At 41.9% G+C, this 27,307-nt stretch overlaps 1 protein-coding gene across 2 annotated transcripts; it reads right to left on the reverse strand.

Moving 5' to 3' along the window:
- cyfip2 (cytoplasmic FMR1 interacting protein 2) lies at positions 1 to 27,150 on the reverse strand. Of its 2 annotated transcripts, XM_085289666.1 has the most exons (30): positions 26,947 to 27,149; positions 18,768 to 18,917; positions 18,568 to 18,657; positions 16,229 to 16,306; positions 14,822 to 14,923; positions 14,455 to 14,636; positions 14,256 to 14,352; positions 13,570 to 13,698; positions 13,352 to 13,456; positions 13,176 to 13,264; positions 12,784 to 13,021; positions 12,469 to 12,621; positions 12,132 to 12,271; positions 11,898 to 12,045; positions 10,176 to 10,329; positions 9,799 to 9,955; positions 9,621 to 9,717; positions 9,050 to 9,126; positions 8,833 to 8,941; positions 8,612 to 8,731; positions 8,320 to 8,519; positions 8,138 to 8,225; positions 7,886 to 8,029; positions 7,649 to 7,739; positions 5,586 to 5,716; positions 3,850 to 3,922; positions 3,613 to 3,707; positions 2,874 to 3,112; positions 2,009 to 2,156; positions 1 to 1,909 (listed from the first exon to the last, which is right to left on the reverse strand). In XM_085289666.1, exons 2-30 carry the CDS (start codon positions 18,882 to 18,884, stop codon positions 1,742 to 1,744), a joined length of 3,759 nt encoding a protein of 1,252 aa, XP_085145792.1. In that variant the 5' UTR covers positions 18,885 to 18,917; positions 26,947 to 27,149; the 3' UTR covers positions 1 to 1,741. The 2 variants fall into 2 exon arrangements, with proteins under 2 accessions (XP_085145792.1, XP_085145800.1); XM_085289674.1 differs by lacking the exons at positions 1 to 1,909; positions 2,009 to 2,156; positions 2,874 to 3,112; positions 3,613 to 3,707 and having other exon boundaries at positions 3,856 to 5,176; positions 26,947 to 27,150.
- Between the last annotated feature and the right edge of the window lie 157 nt (positions 27,151 to 27,307).

The raw sequence follows: 27,307 nt of genomic DNA on the forward strand, positions 1-27,307 counted from the left end.
TTCTTTTTTTTCAGTTAAACATTTTTTATTTCATGGAAATACAACATAATTTCAAATCCTTTGCAGGAACATTGTTGTACATTTTATATTCTTTTTCTCCACTTTTTTTTTTTGTACTTCAAAACATGGTCACTTGTACAACAATATCATAAACAAAGCCTCATGTCACAAATGGAGCCATTGATGACAATAAATTACATTTGCCATGCTAAGGTTTCGAGATGACACGCCGGTACCCTTCATTTTGACGAGATCAACCTTTAAATGAACCGCAAGTCAGACTTGAATAAATACGCTAAAAAGACACCGGAGTTACAAAAGAAACTTTCTTCATTCAAAACGGAGCAGAAAAAAGAAGGCTGCTTTGAAGAGGGTTACTTCATTTGTCTTTCTTCATAAGAAAAAAATAGGGACAAAGTTTTTGCATATTTTGATAACACTGCTAAATCTAAAGCAAAGAGTCCCACAATAGTAAATACTGACTATATTTAGGAAACTGCCCTTTAATCATAACTGACATTTTAGTTTATTACTTCTTCTTTTTTTAATTATTTGTTCCTTCGCTGTATGAGGAGAATATTTCATCTTCACCCATTCATACTCAAAACAGGTTAATCTAGTACAGCACTGTCTTTATACAACCTAGAGGTATTTTCTAATCTTTTTGTTCCTTTTTAACTCTTGAAAAAGCAAACACATTTACTCAGATGACTGTGTGTCTTTTTGCAAACTGTAAATAATATCACTGTATTCATATACAGAATATAAAAATCTTTCCAACAGACAAAAGAGGAGGAGGGGACAAAACAAAATAAAAAATAAATAAATAAAAAAAAAACTACCGATGAGGTTTTCCAGTCAATAGAAGAGAGGCAAGTATGCAAAGGATGGTTAAATTAAAATATTAATAATTAAAAACAAAGAACAATTACGACACTCAACACTTCACTTTGTTCAACGGTGAAATTTACAGTGGAACTGGTTACCGAGTAAAAGCGTGTCAGGAGGCCGACGAAAAACCAGGTAAACTGAAGGCAAATCAAAGATGCAGTGTACCTCCGCTCCTCTGAAAAGCAGGCCGTGTGTGAGAGTAATGAAAAGTATATAAACGCGTCATGACAGACGCCTTGTATCATGGACAGTGGGTAGATTATTATACAGATGCATCACGATAAACAAGTTTGGGTCTTAATAGAGGACACGCGTAGAGATCGCACAGGTGTACTGGTGCCTGTGCGAGTACTGTTGGGAGACGTCGGATCACGTAAGAGCACCATGTTGGACTTAAATATATTTATATATATCTATATCTATATAATTTGGAAAATTTGTTATTTGTTGCGCCGTTTCATATCACATTTTTTAAAATCAGATAGTCTAATTTTTGTCTCTTTTGGCATTTGTATCAGTGGTCCAGCGAACAGGTAAGCAACTGAAGGAGTAAGAGAAGGCATGCACGAGTCTTGAGTGGAAGCCACACAAACGAGGAAATAAAAAGAAGAGACGTGACTATACACTTCTACCTCTGGGGTGCTCCGCTTCTCGTAAGAACCCAAAGACACTCATTTGTATTAAATAGAGGAACAGTTTGAGGAGACGTGTCTTTGGATTCTTACAGCCAATGGGGAGCTATTGTGGTACCTTACACCTCACAAAGAGCAGTAAGAGGCAGAAATTAGCATCACAGCTAAGGGGAATGTGTCTTCACTTGTGTGTGTGTGTACAATTTTCAAAGGTCTTTTCAGCAAGTGGTAGCCAGGGATTGGTGTATAGGAGGCTGGAAACAGCGAACATGCTCCACAGTGGAACTGTCCGTCTCCACTGCCTTCATGTACTTGTTCAGGATGGCAAATATCTCATTGTTGAGGATCTGGTACTTCCTGATGCGATCTGCCATCTTCTTCAGCGGCTACGGAAGAAAAGAAGGGATGTATTTTTTGGACTTATAATTGCAAGTCTTCAGCAACAAGGCAAAATTGAGGATACGCAGCAGATAACGTGTACCCACCACATTTTTGATGATCTCGTCCTTGCCATCCTGCCTTTGGACTTTGAGCAGGTGGTAGCAGAAGTCGAAGAGGTCAAAGCGACGCTGCTGTCCCAGCAGCACGATGATGGCACAGCCGGCCCAGTTCAGCCCATCCCCAAAGCACTGCCTGTAAGGACGAGCACAAACAACACGGGGAGGGGGCGGAGGGGTGCGCTTTCATTATGTGATGCACAACTCGAGATGTGACAAGTCTGCAAAACAATGATGCAACTCTGATGCAACAACGCTCTAATGTTTCCAGCTGCTCTGGCGACACAAGGGAGCAACGCGCCATGGAAAAATCCTCCCTCTGTCTGGGTCCAAACTGCTGTCACATATACACAGCCCGCCCCTTTCAACTTATTTTCAGCAATCTTATTCAAGGAGGGTGATGTAAAGGGTGTGTAGCACAGTGATAGAAAAAAAAATTAATTAAGGGGAAGAAACTAAAGAAGTCACATAGTGTGTATTGAAAAAGTTTCTCCCAAAACTTTTCCACCCCTTTAACTTCTCTTCTGATTTGCCAACTTTAACCTTTTTATCAGAAGAGAAAAATACTGCTGGACCTGTCATATCAACATCTGCACCAAAATGGACCCAAAGAATAAAACAAAGCAGGTCAAATTTAGCTTAAAAAAGGAAAATACATCAACAGCCATCAGAAGCCATCAACACATGGCTGTGGGAAATTTAATTTTCACCATAAAGCAGCCGAGGTCAACAGACACTCTTGGAATCTACCATTAGTTTGCTGATAACTGCAGACTTCCCTTGAATGACTTTTCTACTGTCGCTTGCTGCTGTGCTTTGCAAGTAATGACTTTCTTTGCCAGGTGTCACTTACTCTGCCGTGAACTCGTGCGTGCCCACGGGGATGCAGTAGACGAACTGCATGGCGCTCCACAGGCGGTGGAACTCCATACATTCGTCGACATGCATCACACCGTTGGTGGGCGGAGGACCGCGCCACACCGGATCCTGCAGGAAGCTGCGGATTCGCGTTAGGATGACCTCGAACATGGAAAGGCCACAGCACAGGCGCTCTTTGGTCAGCAGGTCTCCCTCCCGCGCAATGGCAATTTGCTGGTAAAAAAGAAAACAGGCAGAATGCTCAAGGATGAAAATCTAAAAGAGAAATCAGACCATTCACTTCCTAGAGAATTTGCCAGGGGATTTTTGCCACTGCTATCCTCCTCTGTCGCTTGCTGCTAGAAACTTAAAGCTGATTACTCAGCTTTTTCTTTCCTCCTCTGAAAATCCGCAGGCTTCTAGTGTAAGTCAGTCAGCTTAAAGGATAATGCTAGGAGAGAGAAGAGAAACTTTCCCTCCAAAAGTCTAAAAAGTCTTTAGAGAATTTAGAAAATTGTGGGAAAGATTGGCAGCTTAAAGAGAAAATTTTTTGAAGACCAGCTATGAAAATTGTGCAAATTCCCTTGAATTATTTATTTATAATCAATAAATAGTTAACAATGAAACACGCCTGAGAAAAGCAGGAGGAAGGGGTCGCATGATTAAGCTGCAAGACTATAAATATGTCCTTTCAGGTCTGCTTTCATGCCCATCAGAGCGGATGTTGAACTCACTTGCGGGGTTCCCAGCCTCTCAATTAGAGGCACGAGGTGGAGAGGGGCGTACTTCGCCTCCAGCCGCTTCATCCTCACCTCCAGACGCTCTCCCTCTGTGCGGCACACAAATACCAACAGTTGCGGACGTATTTCAAAAGAAAAATGCTTCTCAGATCATCCCAAACTTCAAACTGTGAGTAATGTAATTTGCACCCGTCTGCTTTTTAATTCACCGCTTCCAAACTTGTTGTATACCTTTGATGTAGACTCTGGGAAGAATGTTCTGGAAGGGAGCGGCGTGAAGCAGGTCACACACTTCCTCCTGGGACTGAGATTTAAGCACAACACAGACAAACAGCTCATTTTAATCCAGGAAGTCGCCCGCTGTTATTCTCTACGGATGCCCTGACAAAGCATGCAGACAGCCATGAGGCGGCTTTTTGCTGAACTTCTTAATTTAAGTGTTTTAAAGACATATTTTTGAATGCCTAACACGAGCTCCGAACCACAGGTGTGTGCTGACAGATTAGTCAACACAATGTCAGGCTTAGGGAGAGTGGGGAGATAAGATAACTGAATTAGAGTTTGGCTGTGTGGATAATGATGCTACGATTATCAAGCAATGATGACAGGCCAATTTTAAAAGGATTATAATTTGTAACACTTTAAGCACAAAATCCCATCTAGTCGGGTTTAGCGGCTCGAGGTCAAGTTTACAAACATCTTAATGAATCGAAAATGTCACGTGGCTCAGTGCGTGGTTTTTTGTTTGTTTTTTTGCCATTAGAGACTAAGGAGCAATTTCAAGCGGTCAGAGCGATCGTGGTGGTGACTGTTTGTCAAGACGACAAGGTACAAATCAAAGAAAGAGCAGAGGAGCAGCACCTCGAGACCTCGGCTAAAAAAAACAAAAGAAAGAAAAGGGACCGGCTAGAAGAAAAAGCCATGCAACACGCACTCGAATGAACGCACACTTAAGAGACAAACAACACACAACTAGGCTTTTAGTAGACGCACAAGCAAGTGCAGCCAGACAGAAATGGTAAAAAAAAAAAAGAAGAAAAAAAAAGAAAAGAGTGAGATCTGGGCAGCGTACAGGCATTACAAGTGCCCAGAAGTAAAAGACAGTCATGGAGGCAAAAGTGCAGAGTTTAGCACAAGAATGTGCGATCACCTTCTAAAATAGTTATGATTCAATGTAAAAAACATTTCCTGTGACAAATGCAGCTTGATTGTCTGTCTCACTGATTTCCTGCAAGATTACTGAAAGCTTGCAATGTGAATATCGTGAAACGTGTCGGAGAGGTGAAGCAGAAGCAACAAATTGTTGCATACGTCTTAGGTGCACTCTTCAAACACTCTTTTAGTTTCACCTCATTCTTTTTAAAAAAAATGAAAGATGTCTCAGTGCTTTTGCTTCCATGGCTAATTGAAGGTAAACTGCGTGTGTGTCAAACTAACACGGAAAAAAAGAGAAACAACAGAAAACAGCAGCCCAAACCAACAAGAGATAAAAGAGCAAACATATTTGGTCATGCTGTCATTTTCTGGTAGCCAATAGGAAGACCTGAATCCTTACCACCTGTGGTAGTTGCCAGCGTGTAATGAAAAACAGAATTGTATTTCAGAAACGTAAAAAACCCTCACACACAATCAGAGATTAAACACTTTGGGGCGTGTGGACTGGGAGCCTGATGGCTTCTGACCGTGGTGTTTGATTTAGCGAGTGAATCAACACCACAAATTGGGTGGAAACCTTCAGGCACCCAGGTTTGTTGGTCACCCACATTAAAACAAGGCAGTCAAGAGAACTTCATTTCAGTGGTCCTGTTTACTGAGCGTGCTCGGAGACCACAGACAGAGCTATCAGAGGAATCTTTGAGAAAGCAGTAGTAACAAAAATAAATAAATAAAGAGAGAGAGGGGGGGGTGTGCAATAATCACATTAAAGCATTATGGGATTTTGACACTTGTAAAGAGAAAAGTCCTACCAGAGCTTGCTCGATGAGCAGGCAGAAGAGGATGGCGTTTCCCACCTCCCTTAAGCTCTGGAAGACATCCGTCTTTAGCTCAGCATACTCAATGATATCCTTAAGCTGGTGGTGGAAGAACTCCAGGATGCCTGGAATGGCAGATGGAGAAAAAGACAGGTGTGATACGGCGCTCCATCTGCATTTTTAAAGATACGCTGATAACATCTATACTCTCCTACAGTCTAGGAAGCAAGCGCCTGCTAATATCTCGTTATGTCATTGATAATCTCTTGCTAGCGGGATGAAATGCGGTGATGTCAGCGGGTCCACGCGGCCTCTCTGACCCACATTTGGTCTGAGCATCGGAGCCTCGCAGCAGAGGACAAGAGGATCATTAACTGCTGTCAGTGAGATCACAGGCAGTAAGCCAGGTACAGACCTCAGGGTACAGAACATCAGTAATCTACAGATTACCAAGCCCTCCTCTTAGGGATATTCCATCTGACTGCCTCTAATCTGCAACCACACCTGCATTAAGGCAGGTCACGGAGTGCACAAAGATGTAAAAGAATTAGGCAGGTAGAGGATTTTTTGTGGTTTAATTGGACATTGTGCACAACCCAAATGGCTGAGAACAGTCGTGTTCCTAACTGTATTTTGTAGTGGTTCATATGTTGTTATCTAGAATTGTACTGCTTTCTCCAAGTTATGGCTGAATCTTATTCCAGTACTGTTGAATGTTTCCAAGATCTGACTGAAGCCAGAGAGGCAGTCTGTGCAGGACTTTCTCCAATAGTGAGCGGCGATATCTGAACCTGGAGGAAAATGTGACTTAAACTGCTGTGCTATGCATCAAATAAATAAAATATCTGTACCTATAACCAGCTATAAATAGTTAGTGCACATTTGTTACAGCACTTTTGTTTCATATTTCTTCATTATGTAAAGAATACTGTGCAAAAGCCTTGAGCCATGCATTGTTTATTTATATTTTGCTCGAAAAATAGGAAAATAAGTGCAGTGATTAACTGAAACATGTAAAAACATAAATGAAAATTTACTATGTGAGGCAAAAACACAGTGTATAGAACTCTAACAAGCTTGAAAGCCAATTTTTGGTTTGACCACCTTCTTCAACAGTAGATGACTCAACTGAAAGGCCAGACGCATGCTCTCAGCTGCAGTGTCAGGTCTGGTTGCTGGATTTTTCTCCACTTTTCTAGTTTCCTCATTTTTTTAACCACACACCATGTTAAGATATAACAAGTTTTTGGATAAGAGCTCTTTGGAAATCAGTTAATTTGTGCAAAAAACACTATTTTATGCCTGTCAAACTGTGTTCTCTTTGGCAACTTTCACAGACTCAGCTATGAAAGTGTCTTTTTGCCTTTTTGTGACAGGCAGGTAACAAAGCACCTAAAGATACAGTTTAAAATTGGTTCTCTGCTAAGTTCTCTGTTTTGCACCTTTTATATTGTTGAAAGTGGCTCAAAAAACAAACAAAACATGTCCAACGTTCAAAGCAAAACTCTGATGCATCCTCAAAAAGCGTGCAGAACAATTGCTCAAGAAAGTAAAGCAAAGCATTTTTTTTAAAATAAGGGGCTTTTGCACAGTACTGTAAGTGCATTAAAGTAGTGTGAAGTTATTCTGACGCTGTGGTTTTCAGGCTAAATGATCTGCGATGATAAAAATCTCATATTGAATGTGCTAATCCGCAGCCCGTTTATCATACTTGACATATAAACTCGTGCTTGGTACACAGCTTGATGAGAATGGCATTAATTTTGCAGATATATTTCAACTAAAATTGTGGTATGCTGGTGGTACAAAATTTCACAGCAATCAATCAGGTATTGCTCAAATTTCAAGTTTATGTCGGTCAAAGCACCAACCAATATGCAGACCATTTAGTTTCTTTTTCTCTGATTGCCCCCTTATTCAAAAACGGCTTAATTTGACTTACCTGAAGTCAAATAAAGAATCATATTTAAGCAAAGCGAACAAAGACAGCTCATGTGGAAATGTTAACGCAACAAAATGTGCTCCATTCATTGTAATTTTGGGGATTATAAACTCACCTGGGGAGCCGTACTCGTGGCGCGGTAGGCGGCAGATCTTGGGCATGACTTCTATCAGGGTTTTTACATACTGCAGTATGGTGCCCTGTAACTGTAAAGTGACAGAGAAGATGGATAGTTCACAGCAGGCGAGGGGAAGAGAGGGCACAAAAAGGAAGGAGAATAATAACTGTGAGGATCCAGCACACTGAGGGGGAGGACAGCATGCTTTTCAGGATGGAAAATGAAGATAAATACCAGGCTCTTGACAATCTTAAGCAGCTCCTCCATCACCACAGCGATGCCTTGGTAACCAAGGAGGTGGCAGATGGTCTTGAAGTGAGGCGGGCCAACAAAGTTTCTGTAGGAGCTGTATATGTGGGAGTATGCAATGTTGAGAGGCTGAGAGGGAAAGAAGAAACAGACACAATGTTATTCTGAAGCAAGAGGAAGTTTGCTTTACACAAAAAATTACAAGTCTTTACTATAATATCACAGATGGTACCGCACCTTAGACCCATACAGGTAGTAAGGCTGTACGTTGGCTGGCTTGTCTCTTTGAGGCTCCTGGGTGAAGGGAATAGCCGTCCGTACAAAGCTGAACAGAGGGAGGCGAAAAAAAGGTAAAGAAAAAACACAAAAGGTAAAAGCAAATAAAATATATTCCTGCAAAACAACAGCGTGAAACTGACCGGTTCGTGGACCCGTTGTAGCAGTAGTTGGGGAGGAAATCAAAGTTGAGTTCCCAGAAGACGTGGAGAGTGATTCGTCCATAGGGGGCGGAGACATTGTGGTTAGCCTCGCGGAACATGGCGTCAAAGCTGTCCAGCGTCATGTGCTTGGACAGGAGGCGGTGGGTTAGCCTGTTAACCTCCAGCAGCCATTCCAACTCCTGTCCAGACATGCAGTGTGAGAAGGATGATGCGCACAGGACACAAAAATAGATTGACGATTTTCACTAGTTTCCCTGATGTTTGAGCTCACCACTATAGAGGTAAGATCCTCGCTCTCAAAGCGGCTGATGGCGTGGTCCAGGGACTTGTACATTGCTGCAGAGATCCTCTGGGTAATCAGACGGTTCAGGTCAATCGAGCGACCCAACAGCTGCGTGAGACAACAGGGATTGATGAAAAATACAGTGTGAAAGTCAGACTGGTGGTTAAATAAATACAGATACAGCAGATGTGTTTTCATGTTTCTGCTACCTGCACGTGTCTCTGTTTGAGCAGCGTCTCGTAGCGGTTTGATGGAGGATACGGGATGATTACGCCGTAATTTTTACACTCAGCTCTGAAGCGCTTGTCTAGGAGGACACTGAAGAACACATGGCATATGAGTTTGTAAAGTCTGCAAAGAGCGCTTCAATATCTGCCAATAACTCTAAAATACTTTTTTTTTTAAAGTCACATTTTCTTTTTTTACCTTCCAGCCATTGCTTTGTAGTAGGCAAATATCTGATCTGCTAGCTTGTAGACAAACTGATCAAAGCAGAGGTTTACCTGAGAACAAAGCAAAGAAAATGGTTATTAGATTCAATTCAAAGTATTTATTGTCATGTGTCACGAGAGAAAAAGGCATTTCTCTGTGCAATGAACACCCACAGATGCTGATAAATATATACGATAGAAATAGAACATATAAATACAAATAATACAAATAAATGAAGACAGAAAAGGAGACAGAATATGGAGATTTGAAACAGAGATGTGTGCAAAAGAGCTATAGCTTAATATGCAAGATGGCCTGATGTGCAAAAAAATATATATATTATTACTGTTCAAAAATGGGTCAGCAGTTCAAGAGTCTGATGGCAGTGGGGAAGGAGTTGTTGAGTCTGGATGTTCTGGATTTCACATTTCTGAACCTCCGCCCAGAGGGCAGAAGTGTGAACAGTCCGTGTTGGGGGTGTGTGGGGTCTTTGAGGATTATTAGATTAGATTTATCCCTTTAAATTTCCATGGGAATACTCCTAATGGTGGCTATTAGAACTTACCTCAGCCTCGATTTCATCATAAAGGAACTGTTTCTTGAACTTGGTGAGAGCGTAGTAGCCACTGTCATTATACAAATCTAGAGGGTACAGCACATACCTGAGAAGAGATAGTGGGAGTTAAAATACTGCTCTTTTTTAAAGTCATAATCAATGAGTGTTTAACTGATCTACTTCTTACTCCATCATGGAAGGCTCCTTGGTCTCCAGGATGTGGTCAGTGAGGATCCACGGCATGGACATCTCAATGGGGAACTGGATTCTGCGGCCCATGGTGAGCTCCAGGAAGAATTCTCTGAACCAGAGCTGGGACAAGTCACAGCACTGCTGCAGGGCCTCTGTGTGACAGGACAGTGGCAGGAAGAAGGAAAGAAATGGCAGAAAAGATTGGCAAGCATTAGCAATGTTTGCTCTCATTGCTCTTCCTCTGCCTCACAAAGGAAGCAAGAGTAAAAGCTGTTAATAATGTTAGCTGATGCTGTGGAGTATTCATTCACTTCTCTTCTGGTTTTTCCTTTGACAACTTGGTCTGTTTGAACTTTCAGAATTCCAGCTTACCACTAAAGTTGAGCAAATGTGTGAAGAAGAAGGACTGCTTGTGGAAGTCTTCTATGGCTGTGACTATGGGTCCATCAAGGCTGCTCCGCAGAGTCTTCTTGGATCCACTCTTGTCTGCTATTAGGGATTCCAGCATGGTGCGTACCATGTACAGCTGTGGAGGAGAGAGACAAAGGTTAAAATATAAAAAAGTGGAAACCTCCTTTTTACCAAGCAGCAACCTGGGTGAAAAATGAAGCCAGTATAGAAGTGTAAAAAGGAGCCACTTCCACAGGCACTAATGTACAAACAGATGAAACAGAGATGCAGGCTTTAGAGCCGAGCGCTGATAACAAGCCAGATGGTGTCTCTCCTCTTTAGTCTGGAGGACGCGGTGTGCGTGTTTTCCAAAAAGAATTAAAAACTTCGATTAATCTGACCACAAAACCTTTATTCGGTGATTATGAATGACTTTTGGCCTAGAGAACATGCTTCTGGATCGTGCTCTTTTTTGCATGATTGCACTCTAACCTGCAGATAGCAGGTTGCAGATAGTAACTGTGCTCACAGACAGTCATTTCTGGAAGTGTTCCTGGGCCCATACGGTGATTTCCATGACAGAATCATTCCTGTTTTTAATGCAGTGCCACTCAGGGGCCCAAAGATCATGGGCACCCAAGAGCAGATGGTCTGCCATTTTTGAGACTGGTGATGGCATCACATTCAAAATATGCTAAATTTTTTTATGAAATAATAAAATGTTTCCATTTAAACAACTGATATGCTTAAACAGTAGTGTATATAACTTTTACACTCATTGCATCAGACGAATATGAGTGGACAAAAGCTCATGTGACAGACCATTATTACTCATTTGAAACCTTTATGAAACACGACTGTCAGCTGCAAGAGAATTCAATATTAATGAATCAATGGTACGGAAGTAGAGGAAGCAAGAAGAATGAGTTGAGTAAAGTTTGACTTATCTGACTGTCTTGTTTCACTTAATGCGCCTTATAATCCAAAAAATACAGTTACTTCTACCTTCCTTTAGCATGTCCAGAAGTATAACGTTTTGTGCGATGGTTAGCATCTTCCACTGCCTTTGACGTTGCAAAATGGTTTGTCAACATTTTTGCGTTTGTTGGGGATAAACTTACAAACATACAGTGCAGCACTTCAGAGTCACACTGCTAGCGATCAAAGATTTATGTAAATTTGACAAGCTGAACGCATTCTGTACTGTACAGGAGAGACGGCACGGAGGAGACTGATTGACAGTAGTCTAGAGCCAATCGGGAAACAGAACACAATGCACTGTTAAAAAAAAAAAAAAGCATGCAAAATTGCACAAAGAAATTCCCGAAACAGCAAGGCCGCGAAAGGTGAACCTCGTTATAGCGAGGGACCACTGTAACTTGAGAGAAAGCTTCATTTCTAATTTAAAGATAACACCTTTACTCAAACCCACACCCCAAATCTATGTATTTTAAAAAGTCATAACCTTCATGAAAATGTATCAGACTCCAAACAGTGTCAGTTTCTTTTAAATGGGAACACCGTGCAGCATAACTCACGCAACTCTCACACCACATGTACATTTTCAGGTTTTGCAACTGCTAATAGGAAGTTAAGCTACTTTAAAAATCTCAGTAGTTTCAAAGATAATACATGCAGATCTAAATGCTTTCACTACAGACTGAACACCATTCTTTAAGCACCCTGGTCCGTTTCACGTCTCACCTGTGTGCTGGAGGGTCCGACGGCTCTACGAGGCACCTTGATATCAAAACCGCCTTTCGGGTCCTTCTCACCCCTCAGACAGGGGTCATTTGGAGGTTCCCTGGCTCCTTCCCAGTCACAGACAGTTTTTCGAATGGCCTGGAGAACGCTGCAGAAAAATGTAAAAATACTTCGTCTGTTGTTTAGTCTGAAACAAAAGAAACGGATGCATTTGTGATTGCATCATTTTTGTACCTGATGAGAACGTTCTTCTTTTTGCGTACAGCCTGGCGCAGAGGTTCTCTAAGGGTCATTTGGGCAAAATCCTGCAGAGCTGCGTAGATGGTATTCCTAATGGCCTGGTTAAACACAGACTCCATTCGGCCCATCAGAACCTTTGGGACACATAACATCGTTTATTGCATCACCTAATTTTAATGCCGCTTTAATGTCAATTGTGCAAGTTGCATTTTTGGAAATAAACTAGTGAAAACTATGCTTGTGTCAAACCATGCACTCAGCTGAAGTGCAAAAAAATATCCAGATAGTGAACATCAGTGAGAGTGCTACTCATATTTCAATAATCTTTTACCTGCAGCCCTTTGATCATGGCAATGACCTCCACCAGGGCAAACTTCTCTTCACTGGTGTAGTTGTAACGTGTGGCTCGCTCATACTCCTCCGCCGTGCCTGGACAGTCCTTATTACAGAATTTATCCGTGGGATGTACCAGTTTCCATGAGTACTGAAACAAAGGAGAGCTATAATTAGATCAAAGCCAGAACAATAAATAGCAAAAAAACAACCCACATCATACGTCCAAAACCCACTCATATTCACACTGACGGCCCCACAAAGCATTTTCCCTACCCACACAGGGATGCAATCAATCCCACGCTTTACTCACAACTTCCATGACATGCGTGCTCCACTTAGACAGCAGCTGCAGACCCCTCAGAGCCAGGTCGAACAGCTCCCTGTACTCCTCGTCTGACTTCTGGCTGTCCAGGCCTGAGCCGGTCACCACTTCGCTGTTGCTGTAGCGCGCTAGCTCGGAGATGAAACGGATGTGGTCATCCCTGATCTGCACCATCTGCTCGCACAGGTTGTACTGCGGAGAGATGCTGCTCTGAGTGCACGTCCACCTGGGCACAGATGGGAAAAGAGGGTTGGGAGGGAGTGTGTGGGAGTTTGGTCATCAAGGAATTTTACTTCGGCCTGTAGTTGTAGTGGTGGAAAAAAAAAAGAAGAGTAACATCCAGATTTCTGTAAATTACACCGGTGGATGGGTTTGCTCACTTGGACTTGTTTTCTTCATAGTGTGCGCTCGTCTCAATGTAGCGTGACAACTCGATCTGCATGTCTCCAAACAGCGGCACCACTTGCAGCTGAGAAACAAGAGTGAATGCCTCACTTCGTGGGATAAACACAACAAAGCGTGTAATGGGAAAAAGAAAACGCTTAAAAGCCCTTACTTTGAAGAACTTGTCGATCTTGCTCAGGTTGATCCTCTTTTTGGCATCTAGTTTATAGATATTACTCACATTCCCATCCATCAGGTACAGACCAAAGCCCATAACCTGTCAAAAAGAAACGGAAGGGGAAAAGACAAATTGGCAAAAAGACGCCAGAAAGAGATAGTTTCGAAATGTTGCGAGCTGGCGGCAGATAACGATGTCAAACGCGCGCTTACCTTAAGCAGCATGTGTTTCTCGCTAGGCGTCAAATACATTTTGTTCTCATAATAGTCTACACAGATGTTGACAATGTCTGCCAAAAGCTCCTCGTAGCCGGGAATCACCTCCAACTGTTGATGCAGGCACTGCACGGAAAAAGCGCGACACAACAAGTCACCTTTAGATAAACAGTAATGCACTGACAACACAAGAAAGGAGGACTCACTGTACCCTGTGCGTACGTGGGATTAAGCATCAACAACAACACAAATAAAATAAGATCGAACACAATTCAAGAGGACCAAAAACCAGCAATACACTGAGCCGTAACCCCGGCAGCTGTTAAATCTTAATAAGCAGACTTTCAATGAGAAACTTCCTGTCGGGTCAGCGTTCAGCAAGTTAAAGGCTGATTTAGGTGAGAACAGCCACACTAATTACATAACAGCTCCTCTGCTCTGACTAACATTCAGGCAGCAGCTCTGTGACACCTTGAGTACAGCTGTGAGTCATTCATTCGCTCAAGTCATTATCCTGGAGCAATCCAAGTCACCTGCTGTACTATCACCAGGATATTTAATTGTATTTGCAATAAACCCCCAATTAAAATGTCTATTTTCACAAAGATGCACTAAAAAAAACAAAAGAAAGATGGAACCTAAGTCATAGTCTTTTATTAGCCACGCATAATCCCCGCACTGACCTGAGTGATCCTGTTGTGGTTCGCTAAAAACATGGAGAGATTCTGAGACTCCTGGATGGACTGGGGATCAGCCATCTTCCTCAAGAACTGAGCTGCCCTAGAGGTAGGAGAGGAGAGGAAAGTTAGTTTGGCTCTGCAGCGTGAGAAAAAAACAAAACAAAAAACGTACATTTGAATCTCTTTACTTAGGGTTCACTACCGTTTGTAGGCAGAGTGATCGTTTTTGACGCTACACTTCATATTCTTCAGTTCGTCCAGCACTGCGAACATGTTGATGAATTTGCCCAGAGTGAGCAGATAGGCCTCAGACACGAAGTCTTTCCTCCTCTCGGCGTGGCACAGACGCTTCACTTCGCTGCAGAAGCGTTCTATGGCTTTCCTCTGATAAAAAACAAACACAAAACCAACTGATTATCAACAGCTCTATTAATAATGAATACATATGCATAAAAAATGTTTAAAAACCCTCCTTTGTCTCTATAGACATAAACATACGTTGGTCTGTTTAGTGCTTTATCATAGAGTTTCATTGATCTAGTTTATGTAATCTTAAAGTAGGATCTTACCTGGAAGTACATGAACTTCATGAGCTTGGTCACTTCGGGCTCTAGCACTTCCACCGTTTTCTCGTAGATCTCCACTCGGTTGGGCTGCTCGTTGCATTTCACCTAGCAGACACAAGATGGTGCCATCACACAGCCTGATCTCACAGCAACAATGCACCACATATACTTTCCCCCAGGTAACATATTAGCTGCTCCGATCCCCCACGACCCCACCCCACTCCCATCTTTTTGCTCCGTTTTCCCAAAAATCGCGATTACTAAACATTTTCGTTTAAAACTGTAAACGTCAGTTTTGGGGAACTTTGTTACATGTAACAATAAAATCATTAAGGTCACACTGCAGACCTGCGGGGTGTACTAGGATTACAAGATTAGTGAGGTATGCTCAGTTTAAAGTTAGAGTTCTTTCTCTCTCTCTTTTTAACCCGTCTACATCGCCATGGCAACTAACACTGAACGCTGAGCAGGTCCAGCTTGCGTGGTCCTAATTTGCTGCTCAGTCCAGCAGCTGACAGGACAAAGATGAGTGAATCGATCGGCCAATTTGTAGACTTTTAATGCTTAAGAATATCCAATGTGTGAAATTGATTTCACTCTCATCTGGCCACAATTTCCACATCTTCAGAATACAGGACAGAGTAAGTCCCGACTGTAGCGAGAGCGACTTAGCCATAAACAGCATCAATGAGGGCACACTGAGTAGGACAATATGAACATACAAGTTCGCTACATTTGAATGATTTTTTACAGCATCCTCCCACCTTGATTTATTTGCAGTGTTTGAAGTTTGACTTTCTTTTAATAGTCTTTATATTTCCTTTTCTCACATGTTCCTCTGGGAGTTAAGTGGGCAGCACTTGAGGGTCAGTTTATGTGAGCGTGCACAGAGAAAGTCTGAACAAACAGAAAAAGCCGACAACCACCCGCTGCAATGCCTCTGACTGGGGTTTAAGGTTTCGTTGAGCCAGCTAATGTAAAAAAGCCTGACTGTGTTGAACTTGTGACTGCACCCCTTTGTTAAGGCAAATGCTTTGCAGTCCAATTCGGTTTGAATTTTTTACGTAACAGGGTGGTTTCTGATTCCCCCCCCCTTTTTATTTATAGCTAAAAATACAGCTGTCAGTGAACCAGAAGCTCAGCTGCAGGCGGTGTTGTTTCTGCTCTGTAGAATCACCACCGCCTGCAGCTGAGCTTCTGGTTCAGTGGCTAAAAGGTGCAAAGTTAGGCAACCCAACTACCAACCCACAACTCAAGCCTGGCAACATCTGCATTTCATACGGCCTTTTTTGGGTAATTGTTCCTTACAGTGAAAAGACAGTGTGACAGCTTGAATAAAACTCTGTTATGATGGTTTAGCATTAGATCTAAAGGTTAAGATGTGAGGACATGAAGGAAGTGATCATTAACCTGGGGAATGGCTCTGGAACAGCTTCTCCATGTGTAAAGCATCACAGCATATTCATGTCCTTCCTCCAGCATCTCATTCTGTAGAAATAAACAGAACAAAGACATTTAATTCCTCATGCACAGCTGAAGTCACGCCAGAACTAGATACCTCAACAAGCTCAAGATTATATCTACATTGCTGTGAAAAAGTATTTCCCATCTTCTTTTTTGCACATGCCACATTTTTTTTGTTTCAGATGATCAAACTAATTATTTTATTAGACAAAAACCTGAGTAAATGCAAAATACATTTTTTTAAATGATGATTTTATTCATTAAAACAGTAAAAATAAAAATGACCCAACCGTACCCGGCCCTCTGTGAAAACCTCCCCTCCCCCATTAACTGTTAACTCATTAATTAACTGTGAATTCAATTTCACATGCCACACCCAGGCCTGATTACTGCCAGCTCTTTCGAATCAACAAAACACTTAACTATAACCTCTCTAACAAACTGAAGCAGGCTACAAAAATCTCATCTAGCAACTCATCAAGCTTTGATCTCTAATAAAATGAAGAACAGATGTAAAACACTGAAGTCTGGACGGGTTACCACGTCATCTGTAAAGGTTTGGGACTCCAGTGAATCACAGTGAGAGCCATTATCCACAAATGGAGACAAAACTTTAAACCAGGCAACCAAAATTACTCCAAAAGCGCATCGATCACTCATCTAGGAGGTCACCAAAGAACCCAGAACAACACCTGAAGAACTGCAGGCCTCACTTGTCTTGGTTAAGGTCGGTGATCATGATTTAAAATTCAACAAGAGGAGACTGGGCAAGAATGTCACCTGTGAGAGAGTTCCAAGGTGAAAAGCACTGCTGACCACAAAGAACACAAAGGCTCGTCTTACATTTGCCAAAAAAAGCCTGGAGCACTGTACCCAAAATCATTTCCCCTAGGGATCAATAATGTATTCTGATTCTGATTGATGATCTCCGAGACTTTCGAGGCGAAAATCTTTTGTGGGCTGGCAAGAAGAGAGCTGAACTTTGTGGAATCTTTGAGTGCCGTTACATCTGGTGTAAAATCAAAGAGAGAATTTCATATAAAGAACATCACACCACCAGTCAAACGCAGTGGTGGAGGTAGTGTGATGGACTGAGGCTGCTTTCTTCTTCAGGATCTGGATGACTTCAACCCATGAATTCTTCTCTCTACCAGAAAATCCTGAAGGAGAATGTCCAGCCATCAATCTGTGCACATTTGGGATACACAGCAGGACAATGATCCAAAACACGCCGTAAGAGCACCTCTGGGTGGCTCAAAAAAACCAAAAACCAAATAAAGGTGTTGGAGTGGCCTAATCACTTAAACCCAATTGAAATGCTCTGGCATGGCCTTAAACAGGCCGTTCATGCTTGAAAACCCTCTGATGTGCCTGATTTAAAACAGCTCTCTAAAATTCCTCCACATTGAGGTGAAAGATTCACTGCCAGTTATTGCATACACTTGATTGCAGTTCTTGCTGTGGCACAGTTAGGGGAAGTTTAGGAGAACTGCTTCTAACAAAGGGTCAGGTAGGTTTAGATAGCTTCTTCTTCCCTAAAAAACTGCAGTTGGTATTGACTCAGGTTATCTTTGTCTAACATTAACATCTGTTTGAAGTGTGACAAATAAGCAAAAAAATAAAATAAAAGATATCTAAAAAGATATCTGGAAGGGGGTGAATACCTTTACACGGTACTATATCTTAGTAACAGACATTCTGCAAAGCTACTAAACACATCACACATCTCAGATTAAACCCACATTGCAGGACTTGATAAATATTTTAGCAGGGAAACATTTCATCCTCTCAGAAATAGGAAAGACAGATTCCTCCATCCCTGCGGCTAAAGGACGAGTGCCCCCAAATAGCCTGGCCTCAACCTGAATGTGACTTCCTCGTTGAACCGGTTAAATAAAGCTCTCACTTCCCCTCTTCGACAGTCACATCACATTCTCTGTTCATTCACAATCAGGGGAGGGATGTTTAGTGCTCGGCTGCCTCTCTGATTCACCAGCGTGTGAGTGGAATTTGTGTCTGCAAGAGTGTGCGTGCGTTATTTTTATGTGTGTCCCGCCACAGGCCGAGCCAAATGATAATCAATTCACATGAAACGAGGCTCTCTTTAAGGGCACGAGGCTGCTTCCCACAGTCTGCTTTGATTTTACTGAAAGAGGAACAAAAACTACTGAGTTGAGACCACAAAAGACTGAATTTCACTAGTTAGCTATTAAAGGAAAAAAAAACAGTGGAATGGAGAGCAATCCCGTGATGTTTATTTTAGTAACCAGCGCCGCAGGTCTCACCATGCTGGAGTGGACTGTGGCTTGCTCGATGTAACGGGCGATGCCAGTCACAAAAGCATTCCTGTCTTCAAAGTTGGTGTCAAAATTTGCCTGCCGAAGGAGAGACAAAAAGGGGTCAAAAGACTGTACACTGAAAAGGACCAATCAGCTGGGGACGATGGTAGGTGGCAGCGGTGGCGGCACTGTGAACCAGTGCGTACCTGGTACATAATAGAGGAGGGAGGGGGTTCAATGCACGGCTGCTGGTCCGGGAGCGGCAGCTCCTCCAGCAGGTCCACGTTGGACAGAGCATCCTCCAGGGTCACGTGGGTCGTCATGGTAACGAGGTGTCACTCAAACAACGCCCCAGGCTGACATAGAAAGAGAAAACAGAAGGAAAGATAGGAGTTAAAGAGGCACCGCAAAAAGGAGGAAAAGTGCTTTTGTGATTCCCAAAACAGAAGGTCTCACACGAGTACTTCCTACTGCAGTTTTACACATATATGTCGGCAAACGGGTCAAAAAGTTACAGGTGAAAATGACTTGGTCAGTCACGACACAATACTTTTTGCAATCCGGTCGTTAAGTCTGACGTCACTAGCCGTGTCTGGGCCTAAACTCCGCTGCAGGTCCATATATCAAACGATCACTATGGCATTACTGAGAGTTGAAAAACTGTCTAAAGTCTTTCATCTTTAATAAAATGATCAGCGTTCTGCTCTACCAGGTGTAACAATTGAGTTTAACATCCAGGCATCCATGAAAACGGAATTTATGACATTTAACGGAGTTAGAAGTTAGCAGGGAGTTAGCTCGCTAGCTTCTATCTAAATACAATATAGCATGTCCTGACTGCGGGGTTTTGGAAACAAATTAAAACGTACAGCTCTGCTATCACTTCCAACATAAATGAAGACAGAAAACTAAACAGCAGTGACGTTTGTAGGGTTACTGAAGTTTGGCTAGCTGGTATATAATGATGTGCTACGTGACCGCTAGTGACACAGCTATGTTAGCATAATATAAACAAGCTAACTTTTTTTCCACTCGATAAAAGTTAACGTGAGTGTTCTCGGTGGTCAGGAACAAATGTAATCGCATGGCAGGATGCTGTAAAAGGACCAAACTTCAGCCAGGAGAACAACTGAGATAATCCATCCACAATACGAGGTTAGTCATTCATATACTGCTGCATGGGCTGGGCTGTAGTTACATCCTAAGGTTTTAAAAACTGAGCTTAAATAAATGATTAGTGGTAATAAAAGCCGAGGGAGGTCAACAGTGATTACTGACTGTTTTAGGAGCTTTTTGAGATTAAATAGAAGAAAATACATAACATTAAACATGTTAACAACACAAAAGCCATATTAAACGCAGACTACTTTAGGTCCGGAAGTAGGATTCGTCACGTCATCACTTAACAATCGGATAGGCTCTGTATTGCACTGACATTTACTGCAATTTGGGGTGGCTGTAGCTCTCATCTACTGATGGGAAGGTTGGTGGTTCGATCTCCGATCTTTGCTCCGCCAGTCTGCATGCCAAATATCCTTGGGCACGATACTAACCCCAAGTTGCTCTCTGGCGCATCAAAGCACTTACATAGAAAGAGCTTAGAAAAAAGTGCTTGTATAAATGGGTGAATGAGGCATGTTGTATAAAACACTTTAAGCTCTCAGTCCATTTATTACCTTTTTCAATTGTAAATTACATCCTTAAAGTTATATTTTGTGAGTAACCGTTTTTTAAACTGTGAGTAAAACCTGCCATAACACAGAATCAAGTCTGCTATCAGTCTACGGTTGCATGGGGTCAATTATACACTCTGTCAAGCTAAATGTGTCTTTTCTGTTTGGCCTGATTTATTGTAATTTTGCTAAGGTAATATTATATCAGGAGGTGAGCCCTCTTGTTAGTAGAGTAGTATCTCCAGAGTATTTTCATGTATGTGTTTCTTTTCAAATAATAATAATAAAATATCAATATTTGGTGTCCTCGATACAAAAAACCCAAACTGACACGTGATACTGTGCAGCAAAATGAACCTGGGGTGCTTGTCTCAATCGGACAGAAAAGTCAGGGGACAACTGATCAAGAAATTACTGAATAAACAGATAAAAATGAATAAGCAGGTTACACTCTAGCAATTCAAATGCATTCTATAGTCAGATACTGCAGGGTTAAAGGACACATACACCAGACACTGTCTTAGTATGTCTAGACAACTTCATTTCCTCCCATGAAGCCCTGTTTTGGTGCAGAAAGTGTGTGCATTCACCCTGCACCTGTATCACTTGGGGGGAAGAAAGGGGAAGAGGCCCCTTGCAGTTTCCTTTTTGGCTTTTTGCTTGACTAGAAGAATATCTGAAGAGCATAATTCATGAAATGCCAAGACCTGGAAAATGCCATTGATCTGGCAAAAAGCAGAAAACGCTTTGAAAAACAGTGAAAGTTCGACAGCAAACACAAAAACGTGTTATCTTGTAAATGCGGCATTGGCAAAATCTGCTTTCCTGTTAAACTCTCAAATTGCTGGCAGCTTTGTACTTTTTTATCAATTCAAATAAATATCAGGTGGTATATATGAATGCATGATTACGATTTCACACTGCAGGATAACGTTAAAAACTACACAGTCACAGCCAGCACAAGCAGAGAGGAAAGTGTGAACACCAAAATACAAGAGAGGGGAAATTGAAAAATAAAATCCTCCAACAGTGGGAAATGGGAAGACGGGACAACTTTAAAGTAAATGCAGAATCTGCAAAACCGTCATTTTGTGACGAGAAGCCTACATAATGAGTTCGCCGGCTCTTGGTCATCGGTAATGGTCGCATATGCAGGCTTAACCAATGATCACAAATGATCTGAATAGGAAGTGGGTGGGGTTTCCTGTCATATCAGACTGTGACATTTTTTTCACATGGTAGGCCACCAGTCAAACAGCACCGAGTTCTCAGACCTCACCCAGCTTCCAAAATATATGCACACACAGTAAAGATACTTTATATGGGTGCTGCAGCTCTGTATACAGTTTACACTGCAACACAAAATAAAGAAGAAGAAAAAAAAAAAAAAGAATGTGGCACAAGTGGGTAAACGGCCACTTGGCCTCTTTAGTTAGCGCTTGTGGATCAGACCACACGGGCTTTCAAAACTCAACCTTTATTTTGATCTGAACTAAAGACCCATAAAGTTTCGTGAGTGTATGTTGTGGTGTTACAACACCACAAAAGGAAAAAAAAAAAAAACAACAACTACCAACCTTCTGTCACTATTGCAGTACTTCCAGCTACAGCGGGTCTCATCAATATCAGATTTTACCATGATCAACACACGTAAACACGTACACAGATAAGTATAATGATTACTGGATGCTAAATGTAGGTTGTTCCACTTCCCGTTTCTGCTATTGTGTGAATAACCGCTTCTTTAGTTGATTATCGGTGACATCATTTTCCATTATGGTATAGAGTACCACTCATTTGCTGAGCGCTATCGCCCTTTAACTGCTCTTTTTGTTTCTGTTCCATAATTTTAAGTATGACGTTTAATGTGGACACGGTGGTTGTGAAACAGATAAAAGCCGGCAGTGTATCAAGGATGTTGTGTACCAACTTATACTCTACACGTGTGTGTGTGTGTGTGTGTGTGTGTGTGTGTGTGTGTGTGTGTGTGTGTGAGAAACCCCTTTTTTTAAACGTCTGAGGATTTTGTCATCTTGAACAGAGTGTTTCCTGTATTCTTTACACTGCTGTGCTGCTTTACAACCTGGATGCGCACACTGCCTGATTCTTTTAAGACCTGGCTGGTTATTTATAACCATTCGGCATACAGAAAATGAAACACGCAGCTCGCTACAGGGGCTTTGTCGGGCAGACAAACGCGGTCAGTGCTGCTAAACTCCCATCTGTGCATGCAAATACAGACGCGCTCTAAAGCCTGGGTTGGCTGAACAAACTTTCCCACCCTATACAGGGCTCTGTTAAACAGTAGGTTTATCTGTCAGTCTCTGTGTGTATGTGCATCTTCGCCCAGCAAAAAGGGCCCCTTCATTCCCTTCTGGGCACTTGGAAACCTAGTAGAACAACCAAAGAGGGACAAATGAGGCAACGAGACAACAACTCGCTTCACAAAACTCACACAGTAATATTCCCTCCCCCCCGCCGAGTTCACGTTATAACTGCAGCCTCTATACATGGAGAGCTCTGGTCTGATGTCTTCGTGACAGCACTAAACAATGAGGTGGTGAGAAGATCCCAGAATATCATGAATAAAGCAGAGGAAAGGAATGAGATGCAGTCAGAACATGGAGCATGATGTAACAGGCAGAAAAAAATAATAAAAAAAATATGACCACTCTGCGCTGCTAGGCCTTTGTGTAATACATCTTGCCCGAGAGGAAGACAAAGTGAGAGAAAGTGTGTCAACTCCAGCCTCGCACCACTCCATGGGATCTCCCACCCAAGGCTAGCTTTGTAATACACGCAATAAGACCATATGTGATCAGCATTGAAGGCAGGCACAATACGGATCTCGAGCATTTAGTCACGCATGCGATCATTTAGAAAACGTTCAGCGACACCAACTAACTCTGCGGCTAAATGTGCGTCCCAGCAGCGTCTGTGCAGAGCATCCTGTGCAGGGGACGGTGTGTGGCTGAGGTATTTCACAGGCTGGTTGTCATTTCTGAAAGCAGCACAAGAAGAAGAAGAAGAAAAAAAAAAACTGCTTTCATCTTATGATTTCTGTGATGTCATGCTTGCAGAGATGAATATAGACTAGGGAAAGAACAAGAGCATGCCTCGCATAACCATCAGCAAGCTTGGAAAGTACAGACAGCAAACGAAAAGTAAACCAGGTGTATCTAGTTGTATTTATGTTGGCAACTTTATGAAAATACATTTGTAAGTGGTGATAATAATAACTTCATCTGACTGCTACAGTTCCACAACAGCTTGCGCTGCTTCCTTTTTCTTTGTCTAGTTCGTTATTTATATCTAGACTCATTGTCTCGCTGTGTTTCTCAAATCAGTCAACTGCAAAATAGTTGTACTTGTACCCTGAATCACTGAGCTGTTTCGGGCAAGTAACAGTTGTGAGGTGGGACCTGCACATATTGTTTTTTCCTCTTTGGATACGTCCCACAGGATTTAGATCTCGGAAATCTGAAGGCCTAATCAACAAATCGGACTCTTGCAGAGCAAATTGTTCTGCTAAAGGAGAAAATGTGCTGAATGCTGTTGTCTGCCACAATGTTTAGGTAGGTGATAAGTGGAAAAATGAAACTCACATGAGTGATAATGACCCCGAGGTTTCCTAGCAGAATGCTTTCCTGATGATCACACTGACTTATTCCAATATTCTAGCTTATGGACCTATATAGCTTTCCCAGGTAAACACTGCACACATATAGCCGACCACATGATGATTAATCAGAGCAGCCCACCATTGGCCACTTTAATGCTCACATGCTTCCTGTGAGCACAAACAGGGGTCAACATCATGGCCAGAATTAAGTTTCCAGCAATTTGTGTTTCAGCTCTTCACACAAGTAAGCCTTTCCTTCCAAAAAAAAGCATTAACGAGCCTTGTTACCTGACAAAGAAACTGCCGTTTCACCAAGTTTTTGGTTGGCACTAACTACTGCACACCAGGAATACCCCACAAAGCCCTCTGTTTAGGAGGTGCCCTTAATTAGTCTTCTAGCTATCACAATTTGGCATTTGCAAGTTCTTACTGTTGACCAGTTTCCTGCTTCCAACACATCTTTCACAACGGACTACTCAGTTGCTCCTTAATATACTGTTTTCTGAAGAACTCTGGAGATATAAGGATGTTTAAATATTACTTTTTACCAATTTAATAGAATGGAACTGGTATGAAAGCAGCACATTGGTATTGTGGTTTCCACTATTGCCTCACTGACAGAATGTCTGGTTTGAACTCCAATCTGGGGCTTTTCTGATTGGTTCTCTCCAGTTACTCCAGCTACCTAACCCTAACCCAAAGGCATGCTTGGGTTTAGGTTAATTGGTGATTCTAAAATGACTGTAGGTGTCTCATGTCAAGAATCAGCCTTAACCTGTTTCTTGCCCTATGACAGCTGGGATAGGCTCCAGCCCCCCTCACTACCCAAAAGCAAAATAGATAATAAGCTAAAGGATATAATTCAATCTTCCCTTTTACGTTAAAGGGAACTGCCTGGTTGCACTCACAGCATAGCTCTTAAAAGGAGAAACGGGGATGAGATGAGTTTATGAGTCAATTTTAACCACTCATGATTCAGCAGATGGTTCAAACAGGGATGTTTTAGACAGCTCCATTTCTAGCTGTATACTGGTTTAGACCACATTAGCCTGGCATACAGCTGGTAACTAGCCTTAGCAGTTCAGACATCTCTCTGTGACAATAATAGCGGGATGCTGTGGTGGTGTTTAGATGTGTTTTTTCTTCTAATTTTAAAGCATGACAAACATGACCATGACCGACTTCACAGTAAATGATTTGATGGTTTTTCACTTCAGGTGGCAGTAAGCCAACTTTCGTAGAAACCAACCTTGAATTCACTTCAGTAATGTTAGCACTTGAGTTGCAACTAATTATTATCTTATATAATGATCGTAGCATATGTACGTATTAACCCTCTTAGACACAATTGAATCTGTAACTTACTATGTAAACTGTCTATGTTACCAGGATTATTAACATCTATGTAGCTTTTGGGAACTTTTTTTAATACCAGTCAAATCTTTACAAATTATAAATGTAGGTGAAGTACCTGACCTGAAAAATGAACAACATTATATGTATGTTGTTGACATTTCGTGTATGTTACGTGTATGTGGCTGACATTACGTGTACTTGTTAGTTGTTGACATTAGATGTACACTACATGTACGTTGTTGACATATGTGTATGTTACATGCATGTTGTAGTTTTTGTAAACACATTTTGCTTAACAGATTTTAGTGCCGTGGTACTCTGGGTTCATTGGAATGTATATCTGTAAATAAATGTCAATCAAGCAGTGATGCTACTAATGCCAGTAATTGATTACTTTATCTTATGCAATGAATATGGATTTTGCAAAGAAGACAAACAATAAACCTATGTATTTATCTATTTATATTTTAGTGTATATGAACAATACTTTTTGCCATTTGACTGAATACAGTGCAATCATGAAAATTAAAAAAAAAAAACATCATAAATTAACATATGTGTGTGTGTGTTTTAACACATGAGCGAGGTTAGCAAGCTAATATTAACAATAATACCCGAATTGCAACAAATTATTCTTATTAATACTACTACTTCTACTACTACTGACAACAATAATTATTATTATTATCAATCTTAGCAAATTACACTTTCAGAGAAACAAGAAACACTCGTTTTAGTCAGTCAAAAATGTGAAGTTTTCCCGTAAAACTATCACAAACCTAAAGAAGACTCTTTTTAAAAAAAAAAAAAAAAAAAAAAAAACAATCCTAATTTTACCTGACTATTAATGGCACCGGGTTTCATTTTCATTGTGGTTTTAATTTTGCAATCCTTAGTGTTAGCAGAAGCAAAGCATCAAGATTCAAGCATTACATCACTGCTTGTGGGTGAGGGTCTGGCATACAGATTTACAGCTCAGAGAGTCTGCAGCAATGGCAGGCTTACATTTCTACCCAAACTGGCAGGTTCGTCTGTAGGAGAGAAATGGAAAGGAAAAACATCTGGGTTTAGACTAAGCCTGTCTGAGACGGAAGTGGGTGAACCTGTCATTTGAGCACAAGTAACGGCCCTGCCTGCCTGCTGGTGTGATAGCTGTGAAACAATCCTGTGCATCTGGCCGTGCTGTGGCCTGTTAGTCGATTGGAAAGAGGGGAGAGGACCTTTAAGGGGGAAAAAAATTAAAAAGCCAGAGCATCGTCGTGAAATCGAGCAATCTGAAACACCAAAACGTTATTTTTCGACATCTTTCTATGTCTGTGCAGCGAAACGGTTGTTATCAGCTCAGAAAACCGTGGAGCCTTACGTGCTCCATCATTCATCAGTGCACTTGCCACACAGGCACCCTCTCCTCACCCCACCCATCTCAGCGTGAGCTACGATGCCGATGTAAGCTAACGGGGATCCCATTCATGTGCCACAATTATCCACGATAAAGCGGGGCGCTCGATCCCAATCAAGTCCCTCCTATTTACAAGGATCCCCCTATTGTTACATTTGCGCACGGACAGATAAGTAAAGGGAAAGGATGTGAAATGCGAAAAGGAGGCAAAATAAAAAGAAGGGGGGGAAAAACAGCACTCCAGTCTCCAGCCATCATCACTACCCAAAGCACATCACCAGCCCCGTTCATCTTCTTCGCTGCGTCTGCATCCATCGCTACTTTTTGCCACATACCTGAAAATTGCATGTCCGTCCGGCGACAAACTAAATCGGGCGGACCGTGTCGCGGTCTGCGACGGCGAGCCAATGTTTCCTAGGTTTTTCTTTTCTTTTTTTCCACGTCTTCTATGTCGACTGATGCTCTAGTTTCGCCCAGTACCAACCCGGTGCTAATCCACCCCACACAAAGAGCAGAAAATGGCTGCAAGTGCATTTTCTTAAAGAGACAGTCACAGTGGAGCACAGGCGATGATGAGAGGAGCCCCGACATGTTGATTCGCTTCATTTGAGCTAGTTTTCTGCTTAAAAATACTTTGGGTACGGATAAATACACAATGCGTTTCAGGCTTTTAAATTGACAACATCAAAAGCTGTG

This window comes from Mchenga conophoros, linkage group LG2 (assembly GCF_057382185.1).
Source record: "Mchenga conophoros isolate Kocher_MC1m ecotype Shallow Benthic linkage group LG2, M_conophoros_male_GT1.1, whole genome shotgun sequence".
NCBI lineage: Eukaryota > Metazoa > Chordata > Actinopteri > Cichliformes > Cichlidae > Mchenga > Mchenga conophoros.

What these genes read in the sequence shown, in the direction of transcription:
- cyfip2 (XM_085289666.1), bottom strand. Translation starts at nt 18,884, where the DNA reads ATGACGACCCACGTGACCCTGGAGGATGCTCTGTCCAACGTGGACCTG. An exon ending in AAGAAGAACGTTCTCATCAG is followed by an intron (nt 12,046 to 12,131) that starts GTACAAAAATGA and finishes ATTTTTCTGCAG; the next exon opens with CGTTCTCCAGGCCATTCGAA. An exon ending in CCACGAGTACGGCTCCCCAG is followed by an intron (nt 5,717 to 7,648) that starts GTGAGTTTATAA and finishes CTGCCATTCCAG; the next exon opens with GCATCCTGGAGTTCTTCCAC.